The 27,829-nt window shown below is 39.5% G+C and overlaps 3 protein-coding genes across 7 annotated transcripts in view; 2 read left to right on the forward strand and 1 right to left on the reverse strand.

Annotated features, from left to right (window-relative positions):
* LOC128869257 (adapter molecule Crk) overlaps positions 1 to 27,829 on the forward strand; it is a 149,734-nt gene that overhangs the window by 52,518 nt on the left and 69,387 nt on the right. Inside the window, exons 2-3 of one of the 5 annotated variants that reach the window (XM_054111791.1) lie at positions 7,596 to 7,674; positions 7,726 to 8,115. The exons of 3 other annotated variants lie outside the window; for them this stretch is intronic. The gene's annotated coding sequence lies outside the window, so the exon portion shown is untranslated. Of the gene's footprint in view, positions 1 to 6,100; positions 6,258 to 7,595; positions 7,675 to 7,725; positions 8,116 to 27,829 lie in introns of all 5 variants that reach the window. One more of the 5 variants, XM_054111793.1, reaches the window with a different exon arrangement.
* Positions 13,489 to 15,594, forward strand: LOC128869255 (uncharacterized). The gene is made up of 2 exons (XM_054111789.1): positions 13,489 to 15,014; positions 15,119 to 15,594. Exons 1-2 carry the CDS (start codon positions 13,882 to 13,884, stop codon positions 15,153 to 15,155), a joined length of 1,170 nt encoding a protein of 389 aa, XP_053967764.1. The 5' UTR covers positions 13,489 to 13,881; the 3' UTR covers positions 15,156 to 15,594.
* On the reverse strand, positions 21,678 to 25,090 carry LOC128869407 (uncharacterized protein K02A2.6-like). Its single transcript, XM_054111958.1, has 3 exons — positions 24,454 to 25,090; positions 22,355 to 24,347; positions 21,678 to 22,263 (listed from the first exon to the last, which is right to left on the reverse strand). The coding sequence occupies exons 1-3, from the start codon at positions 25,088 to 25,090 to the stop codon at positions 21,678 to 21,680; spliced, it is 3,216 nt and encodes a 1,071-aa protein (XP_053967933.1).

Genomic DNA, 27,829 nt, shown 5'->3' on the forward strand with positions numbered 1-27,829 from the left:
AATAATCATCATATTGATCCGTCTTTATCAAGTGTCGTGGTGGACAGTAGATAGAAGATATTGATATGGGTCCATTGTTGTCAACAATTTGTATAGACGTTGCTTGGATGTGAGGTGACACATAGGGCAGTCGTTCAGTATGCTTTATGTTTGTTTTGATGATAATGGCTGTTCCTCCATGAGCTTTTCCGTCGGGATGATTAGTTGCATATAATTTATATCCGGGAAATGTTAAATAACTTTTGTCTGTGAAATGTGTTTCTGCAATTAACGCAATATCAATTTTTCTGTCAATTAAAAACCGCTTCAGCTCTAAATATTGCCGAGTTAGTCCATTTGCATTCCAGATAAGAATTTTTGTGTTATCACTTTCGTCCATTCGAGTTATTTATTAACATTGTAATTGTGTTCATCATATTAGTCATTTGGGTGATTAAAGTTTTTATCATGTCTTTGAGTTCATCAATATCTTTGTTGTTTTGAGGTTTAATAGTTAGTTCTGGTTCTATTACCTGTGGATTTGATGAGGCTATTGCATCAGCATAACTTATACCTGGTATTACTGTTGATTTTGTGATGTTTGTGTTTTGGTTTGTTATGACTTCCTTTTTGCGTAAAGGTGGGAATCGTTGAATTTTTATGGCTTTATATATTTCGCAGCCTTTGTAATTGGCGGTATGATTACCTTCACATAGTGCGCATTTCACTTGAATGGTTGGATTGTTGCATTCGCTTGTTAAATGTTTTCCTGCACATTTTACACATACTGAGTCTCTTGTGCATTAATTCTTTGTATGCCCATACTTCTGACATTTCGTGCATTGTGCAATTATCCGTTTATGATGTGGCGCCTCAAACGATACGATGCAGTGCATTGTCTTTGTTATTAGTATTTGTTTCCAGTTCAATAAAAAATAGTGGTAATGGTTTTTTTGTTGTTCTTTGTGTTATATTAAATATATTTGTGACTTTATGACCTTTTTCTCTTAATTCACTCTTTATTTCTTCCTGGTCCACAGAAGGATGCATGTTGCGTAATACTACTTTAAACCCCCTCTCGTTTTTTGGTTTGAAAGTATGCAGTTTTGTTCCTTTTTGTTTTAGCATTTGATGTATTTGAGTATACGTCCCTAAGTCATTTGCTTGTACTCGTACTTCATTATTCCTTAGGATTTTTAGGACAAAATTGCTATTTGCTATTGCACTTAGAGCATTTTTTAGTGTCTTGATGCATTCCACACCTTGCACATATATTGGTGGTGGTTTATTATTAATATTTTTATTTTTATCACTATTTAAATTTTGAGCATTAGTAACAGAGTTCTGCCCACTGTTCGCTTGTGTATTTGTTTCGTTGTTTTCATTTTCGTCCTCAATAGCAAGAGATGCAAATTTGTTTGTGGACTTTGTATCGCCGCTTAGCCAGTAGTTTGGCAATTTGCTTTGGCTTAAGTTCGTTGTTATTTTTTGTTTTTTGTTGGTGGTTGACAAAGTTGAGGACTTTATAGGTGAGTTTCGTGATCTCTTTATGGGAGGCTGCTCATTTAAAGCGTGAGGTTGTACATAAGAAGGTGGGGAGATGGCAAGCAATGGTTTGTTTGATACGGTTGTTGTTGCAGTACTAGTGTACATAATTGATGTCGTTGTTGATGATGAGTTGGTTGTGGTTGTTGTTGGCATTCCGTTTGTGCTCACGCACGTTGTTAAACTGCCATTAAGGGGTTATACGCAGTTTTGAAGCAAATAAAAGACGGGTTGTCAAGGATTTATCCTGAAGAAACTTCAGAATACTTTAATGTGAAAATTTTTGGCGGTTATAAAAGCATCCTTCAAGAACGTAACAAAATTTTTTATTTATGAAAATGTTGATTATAGAGCGCGCTGCAGGCGATTTCTGGAACCTCCTTTAAAAAAAGACGATTTACGGTGTACATCGTAACTCAGGATTGGATTATCTGAAATCAAAAAACCAAACAAATTTTGTTAATATATTAGATTATCTAGTAATTAATCGTTCGGCTAATCAAAATAGTGAATTTTCACAAAATGGCAGCTTTTAAAAGAAATGATTTCGTATCAGAGTATCAGATTTACAAAAGGAACGATTAATTACTAGAAAATGTATATTTAAAGCTTGAGTTAAAACGGTTGACCGATCAAACAAGTGGAAAATAAGTATCAAATTTACAAAAGGAACGATTAATTACTAGAAAATGTATCTTTAAAGATTGAGATAAAACGGTTGACCGATCAAACAAGCCGTTTTCGAGATATCGTGTACACCGACCTGAAAAATGCCGTTTTGAAAAAAACACGTTTAAAGTTTCAATACCTACCTTAAAACGTGCCGAGGCATCTCTACATATTTAGGTATAACTCCGAAAGTATTGCTTAGATCTACTTCAAATTTCGTGCGTATACTTTTGAATATATGTACATTACAAAAATGCAATAAAAAAAATCGATTTTTTTGAAAGTCATAACTGCGTATAACCCCTTAAACGGCTGAGCTTGAAGGTTGACGCTCCCTACGCTTTGCGGTAATCCTGCAGAGTTAATAGAGAGGGCTGTCTCTATTTCGTTTGTTTTCTTTTGCATTGAGTTCGCGCGCGTAATTGCCGGAGTACTCACAGTATCAAAAGTTATTGTTTTTATTACAGGCTCACTCGCGGGTTGCTTTCCTCTCCGAGTGGGAGAGTGCCGCACACTCATCTTGCCTTCTGATAATTTGCTTGTACACTTTGTTTTTTTTTTTTTTTTTTTTATTTCTTAGTTTGTTTGTAGAAAGAAATTGTTTGTAGTTATGTTTGTAACACTTGCAATTGCTATGGGTGAGTCTCTGTCTCTTTTAAGCAGTATTGCATACAAAACACAGTAGAAAAGCTATTATTAATACGGATCGAAATTAAAACACTTCCGAATCAACGCACAGCACATTTTTTTATTTCATATAACATGGCTGGATTTTATTCACATAAAGAAAACAATTTATTAAAAAAAAGTAATTAATAAATAGTCAAAACTTATCAATATATGGTGTATCCTTTCCTTTGACGCCGACACTATGTGCGTACATAAGTATATTTAGCTTAGTTTTATCAAAGGTGCATTTGTATCTATTTTAATTCCTATATAAGAAGTAATTTTCTTTTAGAGCAATAATGGCATGGTGGTGGAATAAAGCGAGGTGGAATTTGTTTGTATCTGATTTGGATGATGAAATAATTGATCTTGATAACAATGATAGTTTTTTAGACTTGTTCTCTACTAAGGACTTGCTGCACGAATTCGAAGAATAAAATCGGAAACTAGAAACAAACAAACCACAACCCATCAAACATTTTGTGGGGTGACTCACACTCCAGTGTGTCTACCGAAGGTTAAGATGACTTGTCAAACATTTCACCCTACTTCCTCGGTTTAGTGGTAGTAGAAACATGTTAAGCAATTATTTCTGCATTAAAGCCATTCTCTGGTTTTTTCCGCTCGTTTTTTAGACACTCAATTAACTGCACTATTAAATTCTGGCTCAAGCTCATTTTTTTCCGCCGATGTGCGTTTTTGTTTTCAATGTAGTTTTTGCGCGAGCAGCTCGTTGAAAGTCAAAAAAATTGGCTAGCTGATTGTAAATTATGCTGCGCCTGTCTGGTTGGCGGCACCAGTGATACGCAGCGAAAAAAGCTACAGACCTGTCAAAATACTGCAATGAGGACAGCCACAGGGTGCCTCTTGATGCCCCCCTTGCAACACCTTCACAATGCTCCCATGCTCCCGATTAAAGAGCACAGCAAAATGCTCAGCAAGCAATTTCTACTCTGATGCTACTGAAGGTATCACCCCTGCAGATATTTGCTAGAGCCTGAGCCACCTCCCAGGCATGTCAGGAGGCATCTTTGCAAATACACTGGCGAGATCCAGGACAAAACACAACTGCAACTACTGGAGCGGATAGTATATATATGTATATATAATTGGCGCTTACACCCTTTTTGGGTGTTTTGGGTCTCCTCAAATTTATGGTGTGCGTCTTGATATTTTTCCATAACTGAAGGGACCTACAGTTTTAAGCTGACTCCGGATGGCAGATATTTTTTATGAGGAGCTTTTTCAAGGCAGGAATACACTCGGAGGTTTGCCATTGTTTGCCGAAGAGTGGCAGCTATTGGGGAAAAAACTTTTCCTTCATTTTGGCGTTTCACAGAGATTCGAACTAACGTTCTCCGAATTCCGAATGGTAGTCACGCACCCGGCTATTCGGCTACGGCGGCCGCGGACAGTATATAGGCAGACATTAAACAACATCCATCGGGAGACTCTTACCACCTTCTTAAGCTCCCGACCCCCGAATGGCGTAGTCGGAGTCCAAACACCACCCACAGCAGATGAAGAGCTCCTGCTACCCTGAGAGACCCGCTTAACCTTTGCTCAATTACGTTCTGGACATTGCAGTAGGGTTAACTCCTACTTATCCAGAATCGGCCCCGATATACTCAATATATGTCCCGCATGTGAAGGCTCATCGCACGGCCCTCTCAAACCTACTCACTGATCACTCCTTTTCGTGTAGCCCCAACCTGTCGAAACAGCACGTTCCTTGGGCCTACCGATATTGAGTTAGACAGTGACGATCGGTGACCACACCGCACTGGCAAGACTTGGTAAATTACTACAACAACAACAATAAAAGAGCTTCATTCCTTCTAGCTAGGCTGGTGTCTAAAAAAGCTTCAGAACCAGTACGAAAAATCGAAGCAGGCAGCCCAATTATGGGCCCAATACAGTACCGTACAGCAGGTTTTGCTGGGATGCTGCTACGGGAAGTGTAGCAGGTTCAACTTCTACTTATCTAGAATTGAATTTGACACACCCAACGAATGTCCGCCATGTGACGGTACTCGGAATGATACCAACCACCCCGTCACATGTTTTCCTAAACTTGCTCATTTAACACCCTTCTCTCTTGTTTCCTCGGCTTACCGATAGTTGATATAGACGATGATAGGTAATGGTTTCGTTACTAATCTAAACAGGTATTTGTGAGCTGCTAACATCATTGGGTGAATATCAAGCACATTCTTTCTTACTTTTTCTTACTTTCATCTGAAACCTTAATAAGCGCTGTAGTGCAGCACTGACTCACCAAAGTTTTTTTTTTTTGGCTAGAAAAGTAATATTGCGATAGATGTACAATATAATCTCCATTTAATTTCTTAATTGGAATAACCTTAGCCACCTTCCAGCAATTGGGAAAGATAAATGTGGTCAAAATGGTATTTAAAGTATATACATTTCAGGAATTTAGGATGAATGCCATCCATACCCGTAGCATTAGATTTCACATTGAGTATGGACTTAACAATTTTACAATCAGTACAACACTGGTCAAAAACGGTAGTTGAATGCCACATATTATTATGCGAAGTATCGGAATATTTTAAAATAAATTTGATCTGGGTGCAACGCCATAGAAATATTGCAAACCAGATGCGCTTGAAGAAAAGGTACAACACGAAATATTCACACAGATATTGTACTAATACCGATTCCTTTATCATAGACATTATTTCTAGGTTGACCAATAAGATTTACGGTTTGATAAGGAAAACACAATTTTATGGTTTGAAATATAATTTACTATTCAGTATAGTCTCTCTGAACATCAGTACACTTGTTCCAACAAGATTGCAATTTATGAATTCCATCCCTGAAGTGAGAATCTCGAAGGTCTACAAAATACGCTTCCACAGCTGTTATGACCTCATCACTTGATGAAAAACGCATTTCACGCATTATTTTTTAGGTCTGGAAACAGATGGTAGTCGCTAAGAGCCAAATCTGATGAATACGGTGGGTGTTTTAACAATTCGAACTTTAATTTTCGGATTTTAGCCATTGTCAAAATGCTCTTTGCTTTTAAACCTTTCAAAAATAAAAACTCAATCACTGCAAGATACTTGAATTTTTCCATTGTAGAAAATACTGTGACGTCGATACTAAATGGCTTGTAAAGAAAAAATGAATATAAGCTAGTAGTAATATCGAATAATATAGTATGTACTCAATAGAATTTGTATGATCCGAGGTACATTTAATTTTACAGACAAACACGAGACTAACATTGCAACACCGCCACCATGCCCCATTCTATCCCAACGATAGACCGTACATCCATCAACACAAAACAACGTATCATTTTACTACGCAGAGAACAAAGTATCAGATACACACACAACATCAATACCAGAAGATTCAAAAAGGTATCTAAACTCGTCTATTACAGCTGGAAGATTTTACGCGTTCAGATGGCATATTTTTAAACCAACCCCTTGCTTACCTATTATGCGTATCATGTTATACGTGCCGTCATTATCTTTGAAGCGAAAGTGGCGCTTAAAATTCATAACAATAATAATAATGAATACACCGCACTTTAACAGAATAAAACAAAATAATTAGTGGTTTCCACATTGCAATAAAAGCAGGAAAAGATAAAATAATAATGGAGAAAAAAGACAGATTGGTTGAATGGGAAAATAAGAAAACCAGGTACGAATACATGTTGAAAACAAGGTATAAAGGCATGGGACATTACCCGCACTTTGGCAAGCTCTCAAGCATGTATATGTTACCATAGCCGGGAAAATGAATATCGGAAAGTGCGAGCAATCCCTTACGGGATTTGCAGTAGGCGCATCCTCTTGTTTGTTTTGCTTTTGCCAATCGAAACGTATCACGTAGTGTTTCGTGCTACGCTGCATACCTTTTTGAAAATGTCAAGGAAGTTTTCGTCGATCGCTTGGGAGATATCGTTGATTATGACGTCGGTATTGACAATATAAATATCATCGGCATACGCCAACAATTGTCCGCTCTTATAAAACATTATGATATCAAACGGCTCGGAGAGTTTTTTCCCAATTCTGTCGACGCTACTGGTATTGAGCAACGTCATACTGTTCACTGGACAGGGCTAGTTTACTGGGGTTACAGCCCTTGGTCAGGAAAACTCCGAGTCATTTCGATAACGTAGAACCGGCTACCTCCTGAATTTTGGAACAGAGCAACGTCATCTTTCATAGCTGTCATCAGACATCGCGGCATATGGGTAACTTTTCGTACTGTCGAATGCAGCTTTGAAGTCGACGAAAAGATGGTGTGTGTCTGATTCTCCTGTCATGGGTATTTTCTAAGATTTGGCGTATTGTGAATATCTTGGTCGATGGTGGATTTTCCAATCAGGCTCAATCAGTTGGTTGATAGTGGGCTTCAGACTTTCACACAATACGCTCGCTAGAACCTTATAGGCGATATTTAGAAGACTAATCCTGCGATAATTGGCACAGAATACAGGATCATCCTTCTTATGGATTGGGCAGAGCATACTTAAATTCCAATCGGCAGCCATGAATTCATCCGATCATATTTTGCATAGAAGCTGATGCATGCACCTTACTAGCTCCTCGCCGCATTGTTTGAATAGCTCAGCCGGCAGTACGTAGGTTCCCGCGGCTTTGTTTTTCTCTAGTTGTTATCCGCACAATGACGTTTACATTCATTCTACTTATGATATTATTAATTATGCCTTGTTTTTGCAGGTTTATGGTTAGGATGATCGCAACAAAGCCAATTGATTGCAACTACGTTAATTGCAATGGATTTTTCTACTTACACTGAGTAAATGTTTCTTTAGTTGATTTAGATTTTCTGTAACCAATTTTCTAACAGCACTTTTTCTAAAAACTGTGCGGCTATTCATCGAAAGCCCATCGCCCCCCGTCGACCAGTGGGATGGAGAGCTCAGCTAGTTTGCCTAATCCATCCACACTGAGTGAAAATCCCTCGACGTCTCTCATTTCACAATGGTGTGACGTTGGCCATACATTTTGGATTTTCTCCATCGTGCTTCGACTAACGACTTACAAGTTATACTTGAAGCAATTAAAACGCCCAAGTCGGAGCATGTTCGTCCCATTGCCCTGAAAAACTACATTCAAGCGAATAAACAGTTGCTCATAACCAAAATTTAATAAATGCAATGTGAATTGAAGCAAAATGAAGATAAAGCAGGAATGCTTGCGGTTTCTACAACAAACTCAACCGATCAGTAACCAATGAGTAAGTAATAACATAGAGTCACAATCTTGAACAAAATTTGTGTTTGGAGTGGCAGTATTTATTGATGTATTTTGATAAAAAATGTTTCCTTAGTGGGCTAGACTAAGCTAAGTCCTTGATATTTGGGTTTGTTTTTTTGATTGTTCATAGTTTTTATATTTTCGATGAAATTAAGTCTAAAATGACGGTTAAATTTTTTTCCCGTAGCATTTCAATAAGCCAAATACGTTTATATTTCGGAGAACAAATTTTTTTATTTGTACCTAGTGAAAAGACACTGTGCAACGCAATCAAGCAAGTTCCCTAAAAATGCTCTAATTCCTTGTTATAAGCAAAATGATAGATACATTAGCAAAAAAAAAGCGTAATCTGGTGTCAAAGTAAATTTCTAACTTCACGGCTAAATTACTTATTTCGTACATTTTTTTATTAATTGGATAATCCCATACGTGAAGATATCATTTTAATCACGAATTTATCTTCTAGAAGAGAACAAAAAGGAATGGATTTGAAATTTGCAGTAGTGCGAAATGTCGAAGGCATATCATTTTTTTAAGCTAATAGCAGCTTTTGCTTACATCATTAGTGTATGCTTCTGCGGGCACTTGACAGACAGCAGCTCAAACAATCACCATTCGCTTCGACATTCCCATGGCAGCCGGTTCTACGTTACCGGAATGACTCGGGTTTTTCCCGACCAAGGGCTGCCGCCCCAGTAAACTAGCCCTGTCTAGTGTACCGTATCCTACCCCCAATCTTTCGTCACAGGAGCAACTCATTGCAGCTAGTTTGCTCCAAATACTTCTCTTCCCGGCTGGCTTCGAACCCAACCCCGGACCAGAGGTATTCTACTGCTGCATTTGCCACAAACGGCTCCACCCGAACTCCACACAGGGAGTGGTCCACAAGGTTGTGGCCACGTGTTGCTCCCGCTTACAGGCGGCCCCTACCTCTACGGCTGCACTGCCCTCAGTGCCGGCACATCACACTGCCGCCACCAACAACACCTCAACGGTAAGGAGCCCCCACGAGCAACACAACTCCCTCTCTAACCCACAACCCTCCTGCTCCTACCCCAGTGCGGGGACAAACCAGCAGCTCTTGGTCCCCCGCACAGTCTGCTCCGTGTGTCAGACCGTAGTTCCTCGGAACTTGACAACTGTCCAATGCAATTCCTGCAGTGGCTGGTGCCATTTTCGGAGGTGCTCTGGCCAGCACACCACCCGTGAGTGGACACGCGACTACGTTGCTGCCCCCTGCTGCAGAGCTCTGCACCCGCAACCGCCCCCAGTGGCGCGGCCATCAGTCAACATTGCAGGCCAAAACCCATTTTGCGGAACGCACAGCAGGACCAACGCAGACAACATCACGCATCCCTCACCTCCCGAGTTACGACAATACTCCCGCGAAGCTTCAAGCTTTTACAACTAAACTGCAACGGACTCACGAGCAAGATTGACGAAATAGTCGACTTCATGAGCCGGCTTGGAATCAAGATAGCTGCGGTCCAGGAGACAAAACTGCACGCTAGCTCCGCCTGATTACCAGGGACGGCTACAAAGTGCACAGAAAGGACCGCGAGCGAGACAACGGTGGTGGCCTAGCGTTCATAGTATACCATTCAGTGCAGTATCGTCTTATCGATGAAGCCATCAACCGCAGGGACAGTACCTTAGAATGTGAAGGTATAGCTATCCGGTCAGGCGATGCCGAGCTCGAAATATTTAATATTTACATACCCCCTGTCACCTGCTGCCCGGCAGGATATCTCCCTGATGTTGGTGCGCTCATCAGGGGAGAAACCGATTGGTAGTAGGTGACTTTAACGCGCATCACCATCTTTGGCATTCAAGCCTGCCAAATGATCGTAGGGGACAGCTATTGACAGAGCAGATAGACGATTCGACGTTCAGCACTGTAAACGACGACGCCCCCACTAGGGTAGTGGGCAATTGCAGCAGCTCGCCTGACATAACAATTGCTAGCGCTGGTCTGATAAATAGCATAACCTGGCGACCTATGCTATCGCTTGCATCAGACCACTTGCCCATTATCATCTCGATCGAGAAACTTGCCGACTTCGTTTCCGCGGATCACCGGTCATACGTCAACTTTAACAAAGCTGATGGGACCAGATTCGCGGAATTTACTGAGGACATCTTCGCAGCCCTACCCACTCCCACCGATGTGCGCGCAGGCGAACGCTCATTCCGCAAGGCGATCACAGTCGCCGCGGCTCGCTTCAGACCTGCTGGACGGATCCGGGAATTACGTCCCGATTTCCCAGCCGAAGCAGCCGTTATGGCAAACGAGCGTGACCGTCTACGCCAGGCCGATCCCGGGAACCCTCGAATAAAGGATCTCAATTCGGAGATCCGGCAACTGGTCACCCAACATAAGCGGACCAAATGGGTAGAGCATCTGAAGTCCTGTAACTTCACCTCTGGTGTGAGCAAGCTCTGGTCCACCGTAAGGTGCCTGTCGAACCCGACGAAGCACAACGACAAGGTGGATATCACCTTCAACGGTCGTACTTCGTCGGACCCGAAGAGATGCGCGAGCTATTTTAGCCGGCAATTTATACTGCATCCCCCGGTCGACAGATCCAAACGTTGTGCCACCAGACGGTTGCACAAACTGCCCTACAACAGTGCACCGCTTACTTTCACCAGCGACGAGGTTCAGGGGGCCATCAAACACATGAAACCATCAAAAGCCATTGGCCCCGACGGACTAAACATGCCGATGTTGAAAAAACTGGGTCCATTGTGAGTAGAATTCCTCACTAAGGTCTTCAACCTGTCCATGGCCACTCTCATCATTCCTGATAAGTGGAAATTAGGGAGAGTGGTCCCACTACTGAAGCCTGGGAAACCCGCCAACCAAGGGGAGTCTTATCGTCCGATAACTCTCCTTTCCCCAGTAGTGAAGACTCTTGAAGTCTTTCTACTCCCACTCCTCACAGAACACTTGACTCCAGCCCCACGCCAGCATGGTTTCCGTAGAGTGCACAGCACCACCATGGCACTCACCGTCATGAACACCCAGGTAAACCGCGGACTAAACCAAAACCGCCCCTGCAAGAGGACTGTCCTAGTAGCGTTGGACCTACAAAAGGCTTTCGATACATTCAGCCATTCCACGCTACTAGATGACATTTTACAGTCGACACTCCCGCCAGGGCTGAAGAGGTGGACCGCGAACTACCTGAGTGGTCTTCACTCGTCGGTGATATTTCGAGACCAAACTTCAGAACAGAGAAAAATAAAGCAAGGAGTACCGCAGGGTGGTGTCCTTTCACCCTTGCTTTTTAATTTCTATATTTCGAAACTCCCCCAGCCACCAGAGGGAGTCTCACTGGTCTCATACGCCGACGACTGCACGATAATGGCGTCAGGCAATGACATTGATGGCCTATGTACCAAAGTAAACGACTACCTCGCCCGCCTTTCTCGCTTCTTCACTACGAGAAACTTAAAACTTTTTCCCACTAAATCCACGGCGACCCTTTTTACCACCTGGACAAAAGAGGTCAAGCTGCAACTTCAGGTGCACGTCTATGATACCCCAATACCGACGGTAAATAACCCCAGAATTTTGGGAGTCACCTTTGACAGCTAGCTCTCCTTCTCAGCGCACACAACCGCTATTGCAACGAGAGTACAGAATCGCAACAAGGTCCTCAAGTCGCTCGCCGGCAGCACTAGGGGCAAAGACAAAGAAATGTTGCTGTCGACTTTCAAAGCAATAGGCCGACCGGTTCTCAACTATGCCGCGCCTGTCTGGTCGCCTGGAACCAGTGATACGCAGTGGACGAAGCTCCAGACCTGCCAAAATACTGCCATTAGGACCGCGACAGGATGTCTCCTGATGTCCCCAATTCAAGACCTGCATGATGAGGCTCACGTGCTCCCTGTTAAGGAGCACAACAAAATGCTCGGCAAGCAGTTTCTGCTAGGGTGTCACCGTAGGCCTCACCCAAGCAGACACCTGCTCGAGCCTGAGCCACCTCCCAGGCACATCAGGAGACACTTCCTCAACTACGTGGACGAGATCCAGGACAAAACAGACCGACAATTGCTGGATCAGACAGTTTACAGACAGCTCATTAACGACATTCATCGGGAGACCCTTACCACACGAAAAAAGCTCTTCATTTCACGAATAAATCGACTTAGGCGGATAGCCTTTGCAAAGGAGCACTTAAATAAGTCTCCTGAATTTTGGAACAGAGTTATTTTCTCAAATGATAGTAAATTCTGCATTTTTAGGATAAAAGGTCGCAAGATTGTATGGAGGAAACTCGGAACAGCAATCGATAGGCAAAACCCAGTACCTACGGTAAAGCACGGTGGTGGAGGTGCCATGATGTGGGAGTGCATGGCAAGCTTAGTAAAATGCACTTTATAGAATCGACCATGAGCAAACATGATTATCTTATTTTAAAAACTAATTTATGAGAGAGTGCAACCAAACTGGGACTAGGTGCAAGATTTATTGTTCAGCAGGACAATGACCCGAAGGACACGGCTGAGATTGTTAAGCTGTGGTTGCTTTATAATTTTCCAAAACAACTGCATACCCCACCGCAATCATCAAACCTAAACCCCTTAGAGCACTTATGGGACGTACTCGATAAGAAAATCCGGCAGCGTACTCTACCCAGCAAAGAAGTGCTAAATGGCTATGTCCAGAAATAACTGAAAATTTAGTTGGGTTAATGAAAAATCGCCTACGAGAGGTCATAAAAAGGCGTGGCTATCCGACTAACTATCATGAATTTATTAAATCGTATTACTTTTCTTTTAATTGTTCTTGAAGTGAGCGGAGACTTTTTATGTTCAATTCGAATTCTCTTTTTATTTAATGTGATATTATTACAAATTTAATTAAGGTATTGATACTGAATTTCGTGTAAGAGTTATTTCTTAATAAATAAATACAAAACTGTTAAAAGCAACCTAATGAATAATTGAATCATAAATTAATAATAACACTGTGGAACAAATTCAGGTTAGCAAAAATTAGGTCCATTCTGAGAGGGGCGGGTGAAAATAGAGGCGAAATTAGAAGACCCGTATCGCGCCGTTTGTTTATGTTAGTTCGAATTTTTTTTTGATCGGCCTTCGAAGTTTGCAGTCAAATGCCGATTTTCTGTATATTGTTTATATGGTTTTTTGGCTATAACTCGTCGTCTAATTGATATTTTTTCAATCTGTAAAAGCCAAATTATTGCTAGAGACCTGTGCAACAATTACAATTTTTGAAAAAATTGATTTCGAAAATTTTTGTGGTACTTATGAAGCAAAATGTTGGAAAAATTATTTTTTTTTATGCATTTTGTGTGGTCTATAATATGCTTCTCAGTTTCTTTAATAAATGTAATTTGAAAAGAAAATTACGGGATTAAATACTTTGGCAGCTACTTAGACGAAAGTCACAAAATGTTCGAAAAATTAACGTTTTCCTTATTATTTCTTAATATCTGGCAAGCAACTCATTGTTTTTCGCTTTTTTCTTATCTAAAATATAGTTTTCAATCCATCACATAAATATCATGGAAAAAAATATAGTATCAGTCGAAAATTTGTGCGATATACACACATTCATTACATAAAACTAATGTAAAAAACCCAAAATAAAACTTATCTAGCAGTGTCAAGTGTCCAATTACCATTACCGCACTCAGAATTCGTTCCAGTACCAACATCCCGAAGTACTGATCTTCAAACAGGTATCAGTACAACAACCACCGCTGCTACACCCATGGATTTCTCCTCAGAATTCAACCCTGGTGAAGGTACATCCTATAAAACATCAAAGGACCCAATCCTAATAACACAAAACCAATTGGATGGAATTGTTGCAAATTTGTGTTTGACTCAGAAAAAATCAGAACGACTGGCTTCATTTTTGAAAGGAAATAATTTGCTGACGAAAGGTACAAAAGTAACAGCATATCGAAAACGCCAAAAAGAGTTACAAAATGTCAATGATGCAAAAAATTTCGCTTATTGCAACGATATTGAAAAGTTAATGGAGGCGATAGGGTTAACCTATAAAAAAGATGATTGGCGTCTCTTTATCGATAGTTCACTAATCAGCTTAAAAGTTGTGCTTTTGCACAAGACAAATAGAATGCCTTCTGTTCCGATTGCGTATAGCACTGACACTAGTGAAACTTTCGATAAATTGAAAGATATTCTGGAAGTAGTCAAATATAACGAACACCAATGGCGCATTTGCTGCGACCTCAAAGTAGTTTCCTTGATTTCAGTCTTAACAGCATCTGGCCGTCCAAAATATTCGTGTTTTTTGTGCGATTGGGATTCACGATACGGAGAAGGTATTAAAGGAAGAAACCAGTACAAACAACATAACTGGAGTAGTCGAATTGGGCGAAAATGGCCTAATGACAATAGGCTACACGAAAGTCTTGTTCCTGAAATGAAAATTTTGTTGCCGTTGCTCCACATTAAACTTGGCATTGCTAAAAATTTTTTGAAATGTATCGCAAACAGACCAGCAGTATTCAACCGCTTGAAAGACATTTTCCCAAGACTAAGTAAGGCCAAAATTCAGGAAGGGGTTGTTAATGGTCCCGACATACGGAAACTAATGAGTCGTCAAGATTTTGAGCAAGTTCTGACAGACCGAGAATTAAATGCATGGCTCGCATTGAAAATAGTCATCAAAGGACTTTTGGGTAAAGAACGCGAAGAAAACTACAGGCAATCTGTTGCAAACATGTTGGCAGCTTTCGCTGAAATTGGCGTTAATATGTCATACAAAATTCATCTCTTGCATCAGCATCTTGAAAAACTCGCTCAACAGTTGCCAACTGAATCTGATGAGCAAGGCGAACGTCATCACCAAACTGCGCTTCCATTTGAAATAAGGTAACTATAGAGTGTGCATATTTTGAATTCCTAGATTTTTCTAATATCTTGGTCAGAGTGCACAATTTAGACATGTTAACGATTGAAAACTATTTTCGTTTCAGGTACAGAGGAAAGAAATCTCGATGCGATACTCGCTGAAATTTGTTGGTGGTATTAAAACACCTTTGAAGAAGAGGAAGACGAGGAAACAGAGGAAGAAGGGGAAGACACAGATGAAAATCCAATATATCTGTTGGTCGAAATAATCGATCTCTCTGATGATGATGACGATGACCAAGACATTAGAGAGAGCAGTGATGTTGATCCACAGTCGCCTGCTAAACGGCAGCTGGCCAAATTATTAATTTAATTTATTTTATTTTTCTACTTAAAACTTTTCATTATTAACATTTCAAAATTATATTGTTTTCCATATTTTTATATTTTCTTTTTCTATGTTTCTTCAAAACCAACACTGAACAAAATTGGTAAATAAAAAATGAGAAAAAAATTAATATTAAGCTCAAAAAACGCAAGTTTTGTATTATGACTGTATGCCTAAAGCGCAAATTATTGACTAAGACAATTTTTTTTTCAAATGAAATTCAATAAAGAAACTGAGAAGCGTATTATAGACCACAAAAAAAGTAAAAAACACTTAGTTTTGTGGAAAATATTTTCAAAAAACATGAAAAAAAAAATTATTTTTCCAACATATTGCCTCATAAGTACCATACAAATTTTCGAAATCAATTTTTTCAAAAATTGTAATTGTTGCACAGGTCTCTAGCAATAATTTGGCTTTTACAGATTGAAAAAATATTAATTAGTCGACGAGTTATAGAAAAAAAACCATATAAACAATATACTGAAAATCGGCATTTGACTGCAAACTTCGAAGGCCGATTAAAAAAAAATTCGAACTAACATAAACAAACGGCGCGATACGTGTCCTTTAATTTCGCCTCTATTTTCACTCGACACTCTCAGAATGGACCTAATTTTTGCTAACCTGAATTTGTTCCACAGTGCAATAAAATAAATTAAACTTTTCACACTGCAAATAAATTCGAATTGGGTGAATGCAGACTTTTTATGTCATGAGTATCTTCGCCGTTTCACCGGAGTTTTTCCGACTACTTCAGGCCCAGCATTAGATGTTCTGGTTAGTCTACCACCACGTGATGTTTTCATCCAAGGAGAGGCCTTGAAGGCAATATGCAGGCTGAAACACAATGGGAATTGGACGGACCCTGTCCGGCATTGGACCCTTGACTCCATGCCATCAAGAGTCGTTCTTGTAAAAAGATACAGTGTGGTGCTGCCAGAAACTCAGTTATGGCCAAACTCTGAAAGTGATCCCGGCCAACACGGTTTTCGCATTTTCACTGATGGTTCCAGTACCGAGATCGGTTCCGGCTCTAATGTCTATGTGGAGTCCAGCGGGACAATGCCTCAAACCTAAATACATTTTCAAACGTGTTCTTATGTTGCCAAATCCGATGCATATTATGTACATGGGACTGTAGTTCCCATGGCAGTCGGTTCTACGTTACCGGAACCACCCGGCCAAGGACTGTCACTCCAGCAGCATTCCCCGTCCATGTATGGGACGTGTTTTACCGCGCATAAAGCCCTGCAAAATATAAGCTCAGATCCCATGAAAATCACGGACTTAAAAGATAGAAATCTTTTGTTAATGGTAAAAAACTGCAGTATTGCTAAGAGATTTCTGGCAAACAAACATTTAAACGGAAATTTTAAAATTAATATTGATGTTTTCCATTTCAATTCGATAAAATTTAAATTTATTTTTCTACTGTAACTAAAGATTATCTTATATCTTCTCCGCTCCCTTACTTCAGTCTCTAACAATATTCCAAATAACCAACAACAAAATTACAAAAAAACTTCTTCACCACCTTTCTCAACACGCAACCAACAACAAAGTAATACAAACCTGCTTTCAACATCTCTTTCCTCAGTTATAAACAATAAAAAAAGGAATCAACTAAACTTCAACACAGCCACATTTCAAGCCTTAATACAGAAAGCAATAGCCACACTAATAAAAGCATTAACCTCTCAAATCAAACTACATCACCAATAAACTCAGTCGATGACTTAAAAAAGATCGAATTCTTTTCATAAAAATTTTCTACATTAAGTACAATATCCCAATCCGATTATTTATCCGACAATATATCAGATTAAGCAATGACAATTTTGCAATGGAATCTAATATGTCTACTAAACAACTATCCAGACCTTAACATTTTTATAAATGAATTTTCTCCCTGTTATTGCTTTGCAAAAGACACACCTCCCACACAACAAAACAGCTTTTCCCCCCAAACAAGTACAATAAATTTTCCACCACCTCCCTCAAAATTCTTCATGCAAACAAGGTATTGGACCTTTTTGTAAAAAAATCTTTCGACAATAAAGCTATCTCCATTTCATCCAATATCTCCGCTTTAGCAGTTGAAATAGACATTGGCTTTAAATTTTCAATTATAACCTGCTATATTCCGCCCAGGGAACTGTAAAATATCCTAATCATTTTTCGCCTTTCCTACATCTTTCTCGGTTATTTCAATGCCTGGAGCCCACTTTAGGGCACTCCATCATTAAGGGGTTATACGCAGTTATGACTTTCAAAAAAATCGATTTTTTTATTGCATTTTTGTAATGTACATATATTCAAAAGTATACGCACGAAATTTGAAATAGATCTAAGCAATACTTTCGGAGTTATACCTAAATATGTAGAGATGCCTCGGCACGTTTTAAGGTAGGTATTGAAACTTTAAACGTGTTTTTTTCAAAACGGCATTTTTCAAGTCGGTGTACACGATATCTCGAAAACGGCTTGTTTGATCGGTCAACCGTTTTAACTCAATCTTTAAATATACATTTTCTAGTAATTAATCGTTCCTTTTGTAAATCTGATACTTATTTTCCATTTTATAATCAATTTACGGCCAAATTTTAACGTAAAAATCGAAATCATTTCTTTTAAAAGCTGCCATTTTGTGAAAATTCACTATTTTGATTAGCCGAACGATTAATTACTAGATAATCTAATATATTAACAAAATTTGTTTGGTTTTTTGATTTCAGATAATCCAATACTGAGTTACGATGTACACCGTAAATCGTCTTTTTTTAAAGGAGGTTCCAGAAATCGCCTGCAGCGCGCTCTATAATCAACATTTTCATAAATAAAAAATTTTGTTACGTTCTTGAAGGATGCTTTTATAACCGCCAAAAATTTTCAAATTAAAATATTCTGAAGTTTCTTCAGGATAAATCCTTGACAACCCGTCTTTTATTTGCTTCATAACTGCGTATAACCCCTTAAGGGGGGAAACCAGTTTAGACTGATAAAAAAGTCGAGTTTTTTTTATTGCATAAGTTGTTAGTATAACTACACAAGAAAATGTAAAAATTTTAAAGCGAAATTCGAATTATACCCGATTCTATGCTCACTTAAATGACCGCCCGTTGGTGCGGCACCGTAGCGCTTACAATGCGATGCTTTATTTCAAACGCGTTTTTGTCGAAGCGCCTTTTTTTCAACTAGTGGGCACTCTAGCTCAAAAATTTATCTACCAATCGTTATGAAGATTTTTTGGAGTATTCTTTATTCAATTCTCATTCATATGAACTTAATTTTGGGATTATACTATCATTAAAAATATTTAGCAAAATGGATGAAGAAATATGGTGGGAAAAAATGGCATTGTGTTCAAGCATCACTACAAAAACATGCAATTTTCAATATTATTTTATCACAATTAGGTTCATATTCTAAGGAAACATGTGGTTAAAAAAACATAACAGAGAAAAATTGCAACTTCAGATATGCCCACCAACAAGATACTTGGATGGTGATCGCCCATGGACAGCAAGCTCTAACGTCACTATTCCCAGCGGAAATGGCTTGAAAAAATTTAAAAGTCTACTTAAAAATATAAATGAAATACCCTTCAAGTTTAAGCAATTTCTGATTATTCCTTCCTTGTTAAAAAAATTCTCGAAAATCATCAAAATTTCGACAGGTTGGATCCAGAGAGAGAGGGGTGTTAGATGAGTAAGTTTGAAAGGGCCACTGTGGGCCAGTTATAAACAAAGTAGAACATTAGACAACCTTGTAAGATTTAAAAAAGTGAACGCAGTATTTAAGAGAGAGTTAAAGTTAGCAAAAAGGAAAGCATTAAAAACACTAACGGCCAAAATCACTCTGGCATATTTGGACAGAAATGAAATCTTTTACAGGATCAGCCCAACGCAACTACATATGTAAAATTCGTCCACTCCCAAAGAGGTCCGATCTACTGTGCATAAGATATTTCCGCGGAGTTTTCAGCCACCTGGAGGGATTACACAGGCCGACAGCATCTCAGACCCAGAAACCGGAGTATATATTTTCGAAGGATTTTGATGCGCTGAATCCAAATCTGGCCTCAGAATTGCTCTATCAGCTCTGGTTTTCGAGATATATTAACCTAAAAGTGCAAAAACACCGTTTTTGCCCATATTTGAGGTTATGTAGCCTTGCAGATGTTTTTTTTCTCCAAAATTAGAGGATGGCATCTTTAAATACAAGCCCCCTAGAAACAACCCCTATCATAGGTTAGGGCTGTGTGTGACTCGGTACCCAAAGGTTAGATAGTGTAGGGGTGTGGTGAGTCAGCACACTTATGGTGTGAGACCAATTTTTAAGAAAAATAAGACTCAATTCAAGAAAATTTGTAATCGACTATATCATGTCTATGTTATCTCAATCGATTTTCAGGTGTAGGAAAATTTAGAAACATGAAAATTTCAAAATGCGATATCTCAGTGAAAAAAATGATATTTGAGCAAACTCAACGCCATTTGAAAAAAGAAGGCTTGTATTCAAAGATGCCATCCTTTAAAGAAAGAAAGAAAAGATCTGCAAGGCTACATAACCTCAAATATGGGCAAAAACGGTGTTTTTTGCACTTTTAGGTTAGGAAATGTCGAAAACCAGAGCTGATAGAGCAATTCTGAGGCCAGATTTGGATGCAGCGCGTCATAAACCTTCGGAAATATATAGTCTGGTTTCTGGGTCTGAATGTTGGTTAAATTTTGTCGGCCTGTGTTATTTACATTCATCTAATTTCCATACAAATTTCAATACCCTAAAGAAACAAATCCTATCTGAACCCTACAACAACTCTTCACCCTGTCCCAAAGTCATCATTTCTGATTTACCGATTACGCTAGAAGGTTTTAAGACTACTATTTGCTCAATGACCGGCAAAACGCCGGAGCGGACAAAATCCCTTATTCCCCCTCAAAACTCTCCCATACAGTCTTAGAAACAAACTCGTAAATCTCTATAACAACATTTTCAACCACGGTATTTACCCGCAGGCCCAGGAAACTGCAAAGATTATTCCTACCCTTTAACCTAATGAACCCAATATCATTATTTCCAACTATTGAGCTATATCCTTACTCCTCTGCATGTCTGAAGCTTTCGAAAAAATAATTTCAAATCGGTTACTGTGTTACGCTATACAAAAAGGTTTCATATCTGACAATCTATTTGCGTTTCAAAGGGGTATTAGTGTGATTGACCCACTTCTATATTTTAAACACTTTGCCTCTACCGCTCTATCCTCTCTAAAACACGTTTCAGTTCTTAACGTAGACTTTGAAAAAGCTTTCGATAGGTTAGGACCTCATATTGTTCTTCGGCAATTTAAACGCTGGAAAGTAGGCAACGAAATTTACCATACCATTAAGTCTATTTTACTGAACCGTAAATTTTTTGTTAGTATCAACAACTACAATTCTAATATTTTAAATTTACACAATGGCATACCACAAGTTTCCCCTCTTTCAGTAATATTGTTCATCATAGCTTTCAAGGAAAGTACTTCATTAATTTCCCCACTCCCATCTATTAGTCATTTTGTTTATCCTGATGATCCGGTAATTTTCTCTGACTTAAACGACATTTCCCAGATAAAAACTGATTTTTTTAAATATATCAAGTCAGATCTCTTTCCATTCTAACACTGTAATCGCCCACATTAACACTCTAGAGATACTTGGCGTTGGTTTCGACGAAAAACTTACATTTAAAGACCATTGTAAATATATTAGGATAAGCTTATTATCTCGATTTAATATTTTAAAATACTTTTCGTCTAAACACTTTTTATTTTTCACTTTAACCCTAATAAGTATTACGAAAGCCTTAATATAATCAAACATCCGTTTTGCCCTGCCTATATACGGTCACTGCCCCAAAAATCATGTAGCGCTACTGAAAGCACCATATCACAAAGCCGCTAGAAGATGCACCGGGCTTTCCCCACATCCCCAACCAAAGCTATCTTAATGGAAGCAGGACTACCAGATATCGCATCCGGAGTACACTGAGCAATATATATATATATATGTTGTGATGCGTGGTATAATCCGCCTATTATACTCTCTAAACGTTTATTACTTCAAAATAGTTACAAATACAATTCAAATTAGTTACAAATACAATTCAAAAAAAAGTGGTTTATTAATTCGACTTATTACGATCGACCTCAGCAACGCGCCAGGCTGTCTTCTCCAATATATTCCTTTTTGACATTTTACATCAGGGTTGCCATATCCCTATTTCGCATTCCTCAACACCTCTCTTTGTTAGGAAGTATCATACTCATTCAAATATGCTGGTGGTCTACGAATCCTGCGACTCGTTGATGTTCCTCTATTTGTTTCTGTATGTGCATTAGAACCAGATGAGGTGGTTTCCACTAGGGGAGCCACTTCAACAGTTTCTGGCTGTAGTACGGGTTGATTTTCTTCATTGAACCGTGGTAGTTCTGTGAGATCAAAAACGTCGCATAAATATTTAGTCACATCGCGATTGCCAGTATGGTTTCCATACCGTTTTACCATTTTATTTGCATGTGATCTAATCAGTTTTGAGTTGCCCTTTACTTCAATTCTGACATTGTAGTTCACTGAACCAATCCGTTCTATGATAACGCCAGGAACCCAAAACGTATCATTGCCTTGATGCCATTTAACGTTTACAAGGCTTCCATTCGAAAATTCTCTAGATTTTGCTCCGTGTTTGACAATAAACTGCTTTTCTTGTTTTAAATTTCGTTGTTTGATTTCCGTTGTTTGTGGCTTAGTTAAGTCTAACGTTGTTTTGATTTTCCGGTTAAGGAAGGCTTCTGCCGGAGATTTACGTTCTACCACATTCGGATTTGGTGTGGATCTATACGTTTGCAAAAATGTTTGCAAGTTTTCTGAATCCGTTCCTTCCATTTTTAATTTTTTTTAATGCTCTTTTCAGTGTATCTACGAACCGTTCCGCGTGTCCATTGGACTGGGGATGATAAGGCGATGTCCTTATGTGTTGAATACCCCGCGATGTTACGAATTGTTCGAACGCTCCGCTCGTAAACTGTGTGCCGTTATCGGAGACCAGTGTGTCACAATCTCCGTAACGTGAAAGCGTTTCATTTAGCTTGCTAATGATTGTTTGCGTTGTGATATTCTCTATTTGAAAAATTTCAGGCCATTTTGAGAATGCATCTACGATTACGAAGTAATAAAACCCATTGCATGGTCCTGCTATATCAATGTGTAACCGTTCCATTGGTTTTGTTGCTAACGGCCATGATCGTAGTGTATGTTTTACAGGCATTTTTGCTGTTGATGCACAAAGTTGACAATTTCGTGAATACGAGACTATATCTTCGTCCACACCAGGCCAATACACGTAACTCCTTGCTAACAATTTCATGCGTTCTCTACCTGGATGTCCTCTGTGTAGTTGACGTAGAATTCGTGGTTGTAATTTCTTCGGAATCACTATGCGTTCATGAAACATTAGGCACTCTTGAATCACGCTGAGTGCATCTTTCCGTGCATAAAATGGCTGTAATTCTGGTATTATTTCTTGCTTCCATCCATTTGATAATGCGTTTATGACAGCTTGGGCCGTTGAACATTGCTTTGTAGCTTTTCTTATCATTTCAAAACTCACCGGAAGTTTTTCACATTGGTCTTCAATAATCGTGTTCATTTCTTCTTCCATTTGCGTACAAGCTATCACCATGTCTTCGTCTTGCTTTGTGTGATTGGCTATAAGGCGCGAAAGCATGTCTACACATCCAAATTCTGTTGTTTTAATGTATTGGATATTGAAGTCGTACATCATCAATATTAGTGCCCATCGCTGAAGCCTATTTGCTGCGTACGTTGGGATGCCCTTATTTTTACCAAATATTGCGATTAGCGGCTTATGATCCGTGCACAATGTGAACTTACGTCCAAAAATAAATCTGTGGAACTTCTTTAGCGCAAAAACTAATGCTAAAGCTTCCTTTTCAATTTGCGAGTACTTTTGCTCTGCATCCGTTAAAACTTTTGAGGCGTGTTGTATAACCTTCTCTGATCCGTCCGGAAAAACGTGACAAATAAACGCACCGATTCCTCTATTGGAGGCGTCTGCTGCCACTTTCAATGGTAAATTGGGGTTATAATGCGTAAGCATTGAATCTGAATTTAAAATGCGTTTGAATTGCTGGAAGGCTTTTTGGCAATCAGCGTTCCAATTAAACTTTTCATTTTTATGAAGCAATTTGTCCAAAGGTGCTCTGACGTTGGACATTTCTGCGATGAATTTTCCATAATAGTTTACACTGCCCAGAAATGCTCGGACTTCTGACACATTTTTTGGTTCTGGTAGTGCTAGAATCTGGCTTATTTTGGTGGGGTCAGGTTTTATACCTGTTTTGCTTAAAATGTTCCCCAAATATTTTACCTGTGCAGCAAAAAATTTGCATTTGTCGAACTGGACCCGAAATTTATACTTCTGTAGCTGTTGCGCCACTTTATGAAGGTTTTCGACATGTTTCTCAAAGGTTGCACCGCCTATAATGATGTCATCTATGTAAGCGACGGTGTCATCTATGCCTGCCAATGTGGTGTCCATGATTTGTTGGAACGCTCCTGGAGCGCTTTTGATACCTGGTGCGAGTCGATTGAACGTAAACAGACCCATATGCGTGTTAATGGTGAGCAGCTTGGCTGACTCTGCTGTGACGGGTATCTGTAGATACGCGTCTGATGGGTCTATTACGGTAAAGCAATGACTTCCCGCGACCTTTGCGTAAATTTCTTCTGGCGTGTGCAGCGGATATTGATGCGGCTCTAACCATGCGTTTAGCCCTGATGAATAATCGCCACAGATCCGAACCTTGCCAGACGGTTTCTTCACTGCTACGATAGGCGCTGCCCATTCAGAAAATTCTACAGGGGTGATAACCCCTAATTGATGTAATCTATTTAGTTCTTTTTTCAATGTACGGTAGCATGGAATATGCTACTGGCCTTTTTGCGCGAAAAATTGGTTTAACATCCGGCTTTAGATGCAATGCTGATGTAACTGTGCTACAACTTTCCAGATCTGGCTTGAATATGTCCGCATAGTCTTGCTGTATATGCTTCAAAATAGTAGATTGTTGATCTTGAACCGATATGATGTTGTTACAAATGAGATTGAGAGGCTTTTCCCAAATATGGAAAATGTCACACCAGTCAACTCCTAAGATGTTCAAAGAATCAATATTTGTTACGAATAAATTACAGTATTGTACTTCCCCGTTTAGCCTAGCTTCACAAGAAAATTCGGCTAGTAGTTGAATCTTATCTTTTGATGCGCTGGTAACGTATTTGTTCTCCAACCGTATTCCCGGTTGACCCATTTGTATCCATGTGGACTTTCCGATTAGCGAGACGTCCGAGGCGGTGTCCACCTGCATTCTGACATCACACGACGGAAACGATGATGTTGCGGTTTCTATCGGCTTTATGCTTACTGTTGTGTATTTGCGTCGATTAACAAGCGTTATTGAATTTACTTGTAAGCAACTGTTGTGACCTTTGTTGCTCGTTTGTTGTTGCTTGTGTCGCTGAGGTTTTGTGCTTTTGCTTTTACTGGCGCTGTATGAATTACAGTACCCCTCCTTATGACCGTATTTGTTGCACTTGTTACACTTTTGATTGTGATATGTACAATATTTTGCATAGTGCATGTCTCCGCAATTCCAACAGGGTGTTTTTGGAATCTTCGCTTTATTTGTTTTGCTATTTCTTCTTGCTTTAGCGTGTATTTGCATGTATTGCGTTGGTTATTACGGCTTTTGTCTCTTCCACCATTGCTGTATCTTTCTTAAGATTGATGAATTTTTTCGCATGGCTCACCAGAGAGTTTAATGTTTGCTGTGAATCTTCTTCTAGCTTTGCCAATATTTTTATACGAATGTCGGCTTCTGTGTGCGCTTGCAACCCAAATACATAGATGAGGCATTTGAATTGATCTGCCGAAAGTTCCGACAGTCTAAATTTTTCACATTGAGCATTGACCCTGGCTGCATACGATACCAGGTCTTCCTGTTGATTCTTACTAATTTGCAAACATTTGTATCTTATACTGAAGAGCGATTCATTTGCACCGAACATTTCTCCCAGCTTGGAGATTGTTTCTTCGAATGTGAAATCTCGTTGATTTTTTGGTAAAATATATGTTCCATACTTGTTATACGCAATTGGATTTAGCTTCCTCATTAAGAGGCGAACACGTGATGCTTCGTCCAAATCTTTGCCATCGACCAAGAAAACGTCTTCGTGACGTGCATACCACGTGTCGAATGTGAGTGCGTTTGTGGCATCATAGCAAAATTCTGCTATGCTTTTTGCCAATGACTCCATCAACTGTTCCTTTGAATTTTCTACTGGCTGCTTTGATCTTTGAGTCAATTGCTCCAGTAATTTGCTTTGCATCTGCAACAGTTTCATAAGTTCCTCTTGTTCTGCCATTTTCGCTACTTTGCAGTTTTGTAGGTTATGAGACCAATTTCCTCGTCGCCACCTGTTGTGATGCGTGGTATAATCCGCCTATTATACTCTCTAAACGTTTATTACTTCAAAATAGTAACAAATACAATTCAAATTAGTTACAAATACAATTAAAAAAAAAGTGGTTTATTAATTCGACTTATTACGATCGACCTCAGCAACGCGCCAGGCTGTCTTCTCCAATATATTCCTTTTTGACATTTTACATCAGGGTTGCCATATCCCTATTTCGCATTCCTCAACAATATATAATTGGCGCTTGCACCCTTTTTGGGTGTAAAATGGAGGGACCTACAGTTTTAAGCCGACTCCGAGCGGCAGATATTTTTTTTTATGAGGAGCTTTTTCATGGCAGAAATACACTTGGAGGTTTGCCATTGCCTGCCGAGGGGCGACCGCTATTAGAAAAATGTTTTTTCTTAATTTTGGTGTTTCACCGAGATTCGAACCAACGTTCTCTTTGTGAATTCCGAATGGTAATCACGCACGATATTAATTCCAAGAATTATGCACTGCAAGAGCAAACTTCTGTTCAACATAGTCGAAAGATCGTTACGGCTTACAATGCAAACCAAAAAGCCTTCGGTCCTATCGCGGTGCGTCATACTCGCTAAAGAATTGAAATCATATCTACTCCGATTCTTATGAGAATACCAACACACCCTCAGTGGGTTTCCCTTAAATCTTTTTTCTATAATAAATTATTCTGCCTTAGAAAAATTGAAACACGTGTGCTGTATGTGTACAGCGAAGCTACTCAACCTTTTCGAGCGGAATGGGATTTTATATTCACTGATGGATCCAAATCGGACGCCAGCACAACATTTGCTGTGACAAATAGCGACGGTGCCTCACTTTCTGTCGCTGCCCTGCCTACATACTGCTCAGCTTTCATAGCAGAAGCAGCTGCACTGCATGAAGCAGTAATGTTTGCTTCCCAAACCAGCAAAAAACATGTCACATGCAGCGACAGAAAATCCGTTACTGAAGCCTTGCAGAACCCAAAAAACGATCTGTTACTCATCAATATGATACGATATATTATATATGCAAAAAAATACCCAATAAAAATTGTGTGTGTTACTGGTCATGCTGGTATCAATGGTAATGAAGTCGCTGATGAACGTGCAAATAAAGCACGGAGCCATTGAATTTTTTTAACCACCTCACTCCTAAATATCTACAGATGTATGCGTCAAACTACTTAGCCGAAAAAATCACGCATGACTAGGCCACCTATCGACATTACTCGTACTACAAATTACAAAGCACGGAACCATTAAATTTTTTTAACCACCTCACTCCTAAATATCTACAGATGTATGCGTCAAACTACTTAGCCGGAAAACTTACGCATGACTAGGCCACCTATCGACACTACTACATACAAATTACATAATCCCCATGGAACTAAACTGATTTTCCCATCTGACTCTCCTTCCAGGGGTATCAGAACCTTTTTGCGTCTAAGAATTGGACATTAAATTCCCACTCATAGTCATTTACTAAATGGAGACTTGAAGCCACCATGCTCATACTGCAATATACCAGATTTGTCGGTGCATCATATCCTGGAAGAAATGCCCTGACCTAAGCCAGATCAGAACAACAGTTTTTGACAACGTAGACAACACCACGCGTCCCTCACCCCCCGAATTACACTAACCTCACCGAGAAGCTTCAAGCTTCTCCAATTCAACTGCAACGGACTTACGAGTAAGGTCGACGAGATAGTTGACTTTATGAGCCGGCACAGTATTAAAATAGCTGCGGTCCAAGAAACAAAGCTGCACGCCAGGTCATCTCTGATCACCAGGGAGGGCTATAACGTGCACAGACACGATCGCGAGCGAGACAACGGTGGTGGCCTAGCGTTCATAGTATACCATTCAGTGCAGTATCGTCTTATCGATGAA

The sequence above is a fragment of the Anastrepha ludens genome, chromosome X (genome assembly GCF_028408465.1).
Source record: "Anastrepha ludens isolate Willacy chromosome X, idAnaLude1.1, whole genome shotgun sequence".
NCBI classification, from domain to species: domain Eukaryota; kingdom Metazoa; phylum Arthropoda; class Insecta; order Diptera; family Tephritidae; genus Anastrepha; species Anastrepha ludens.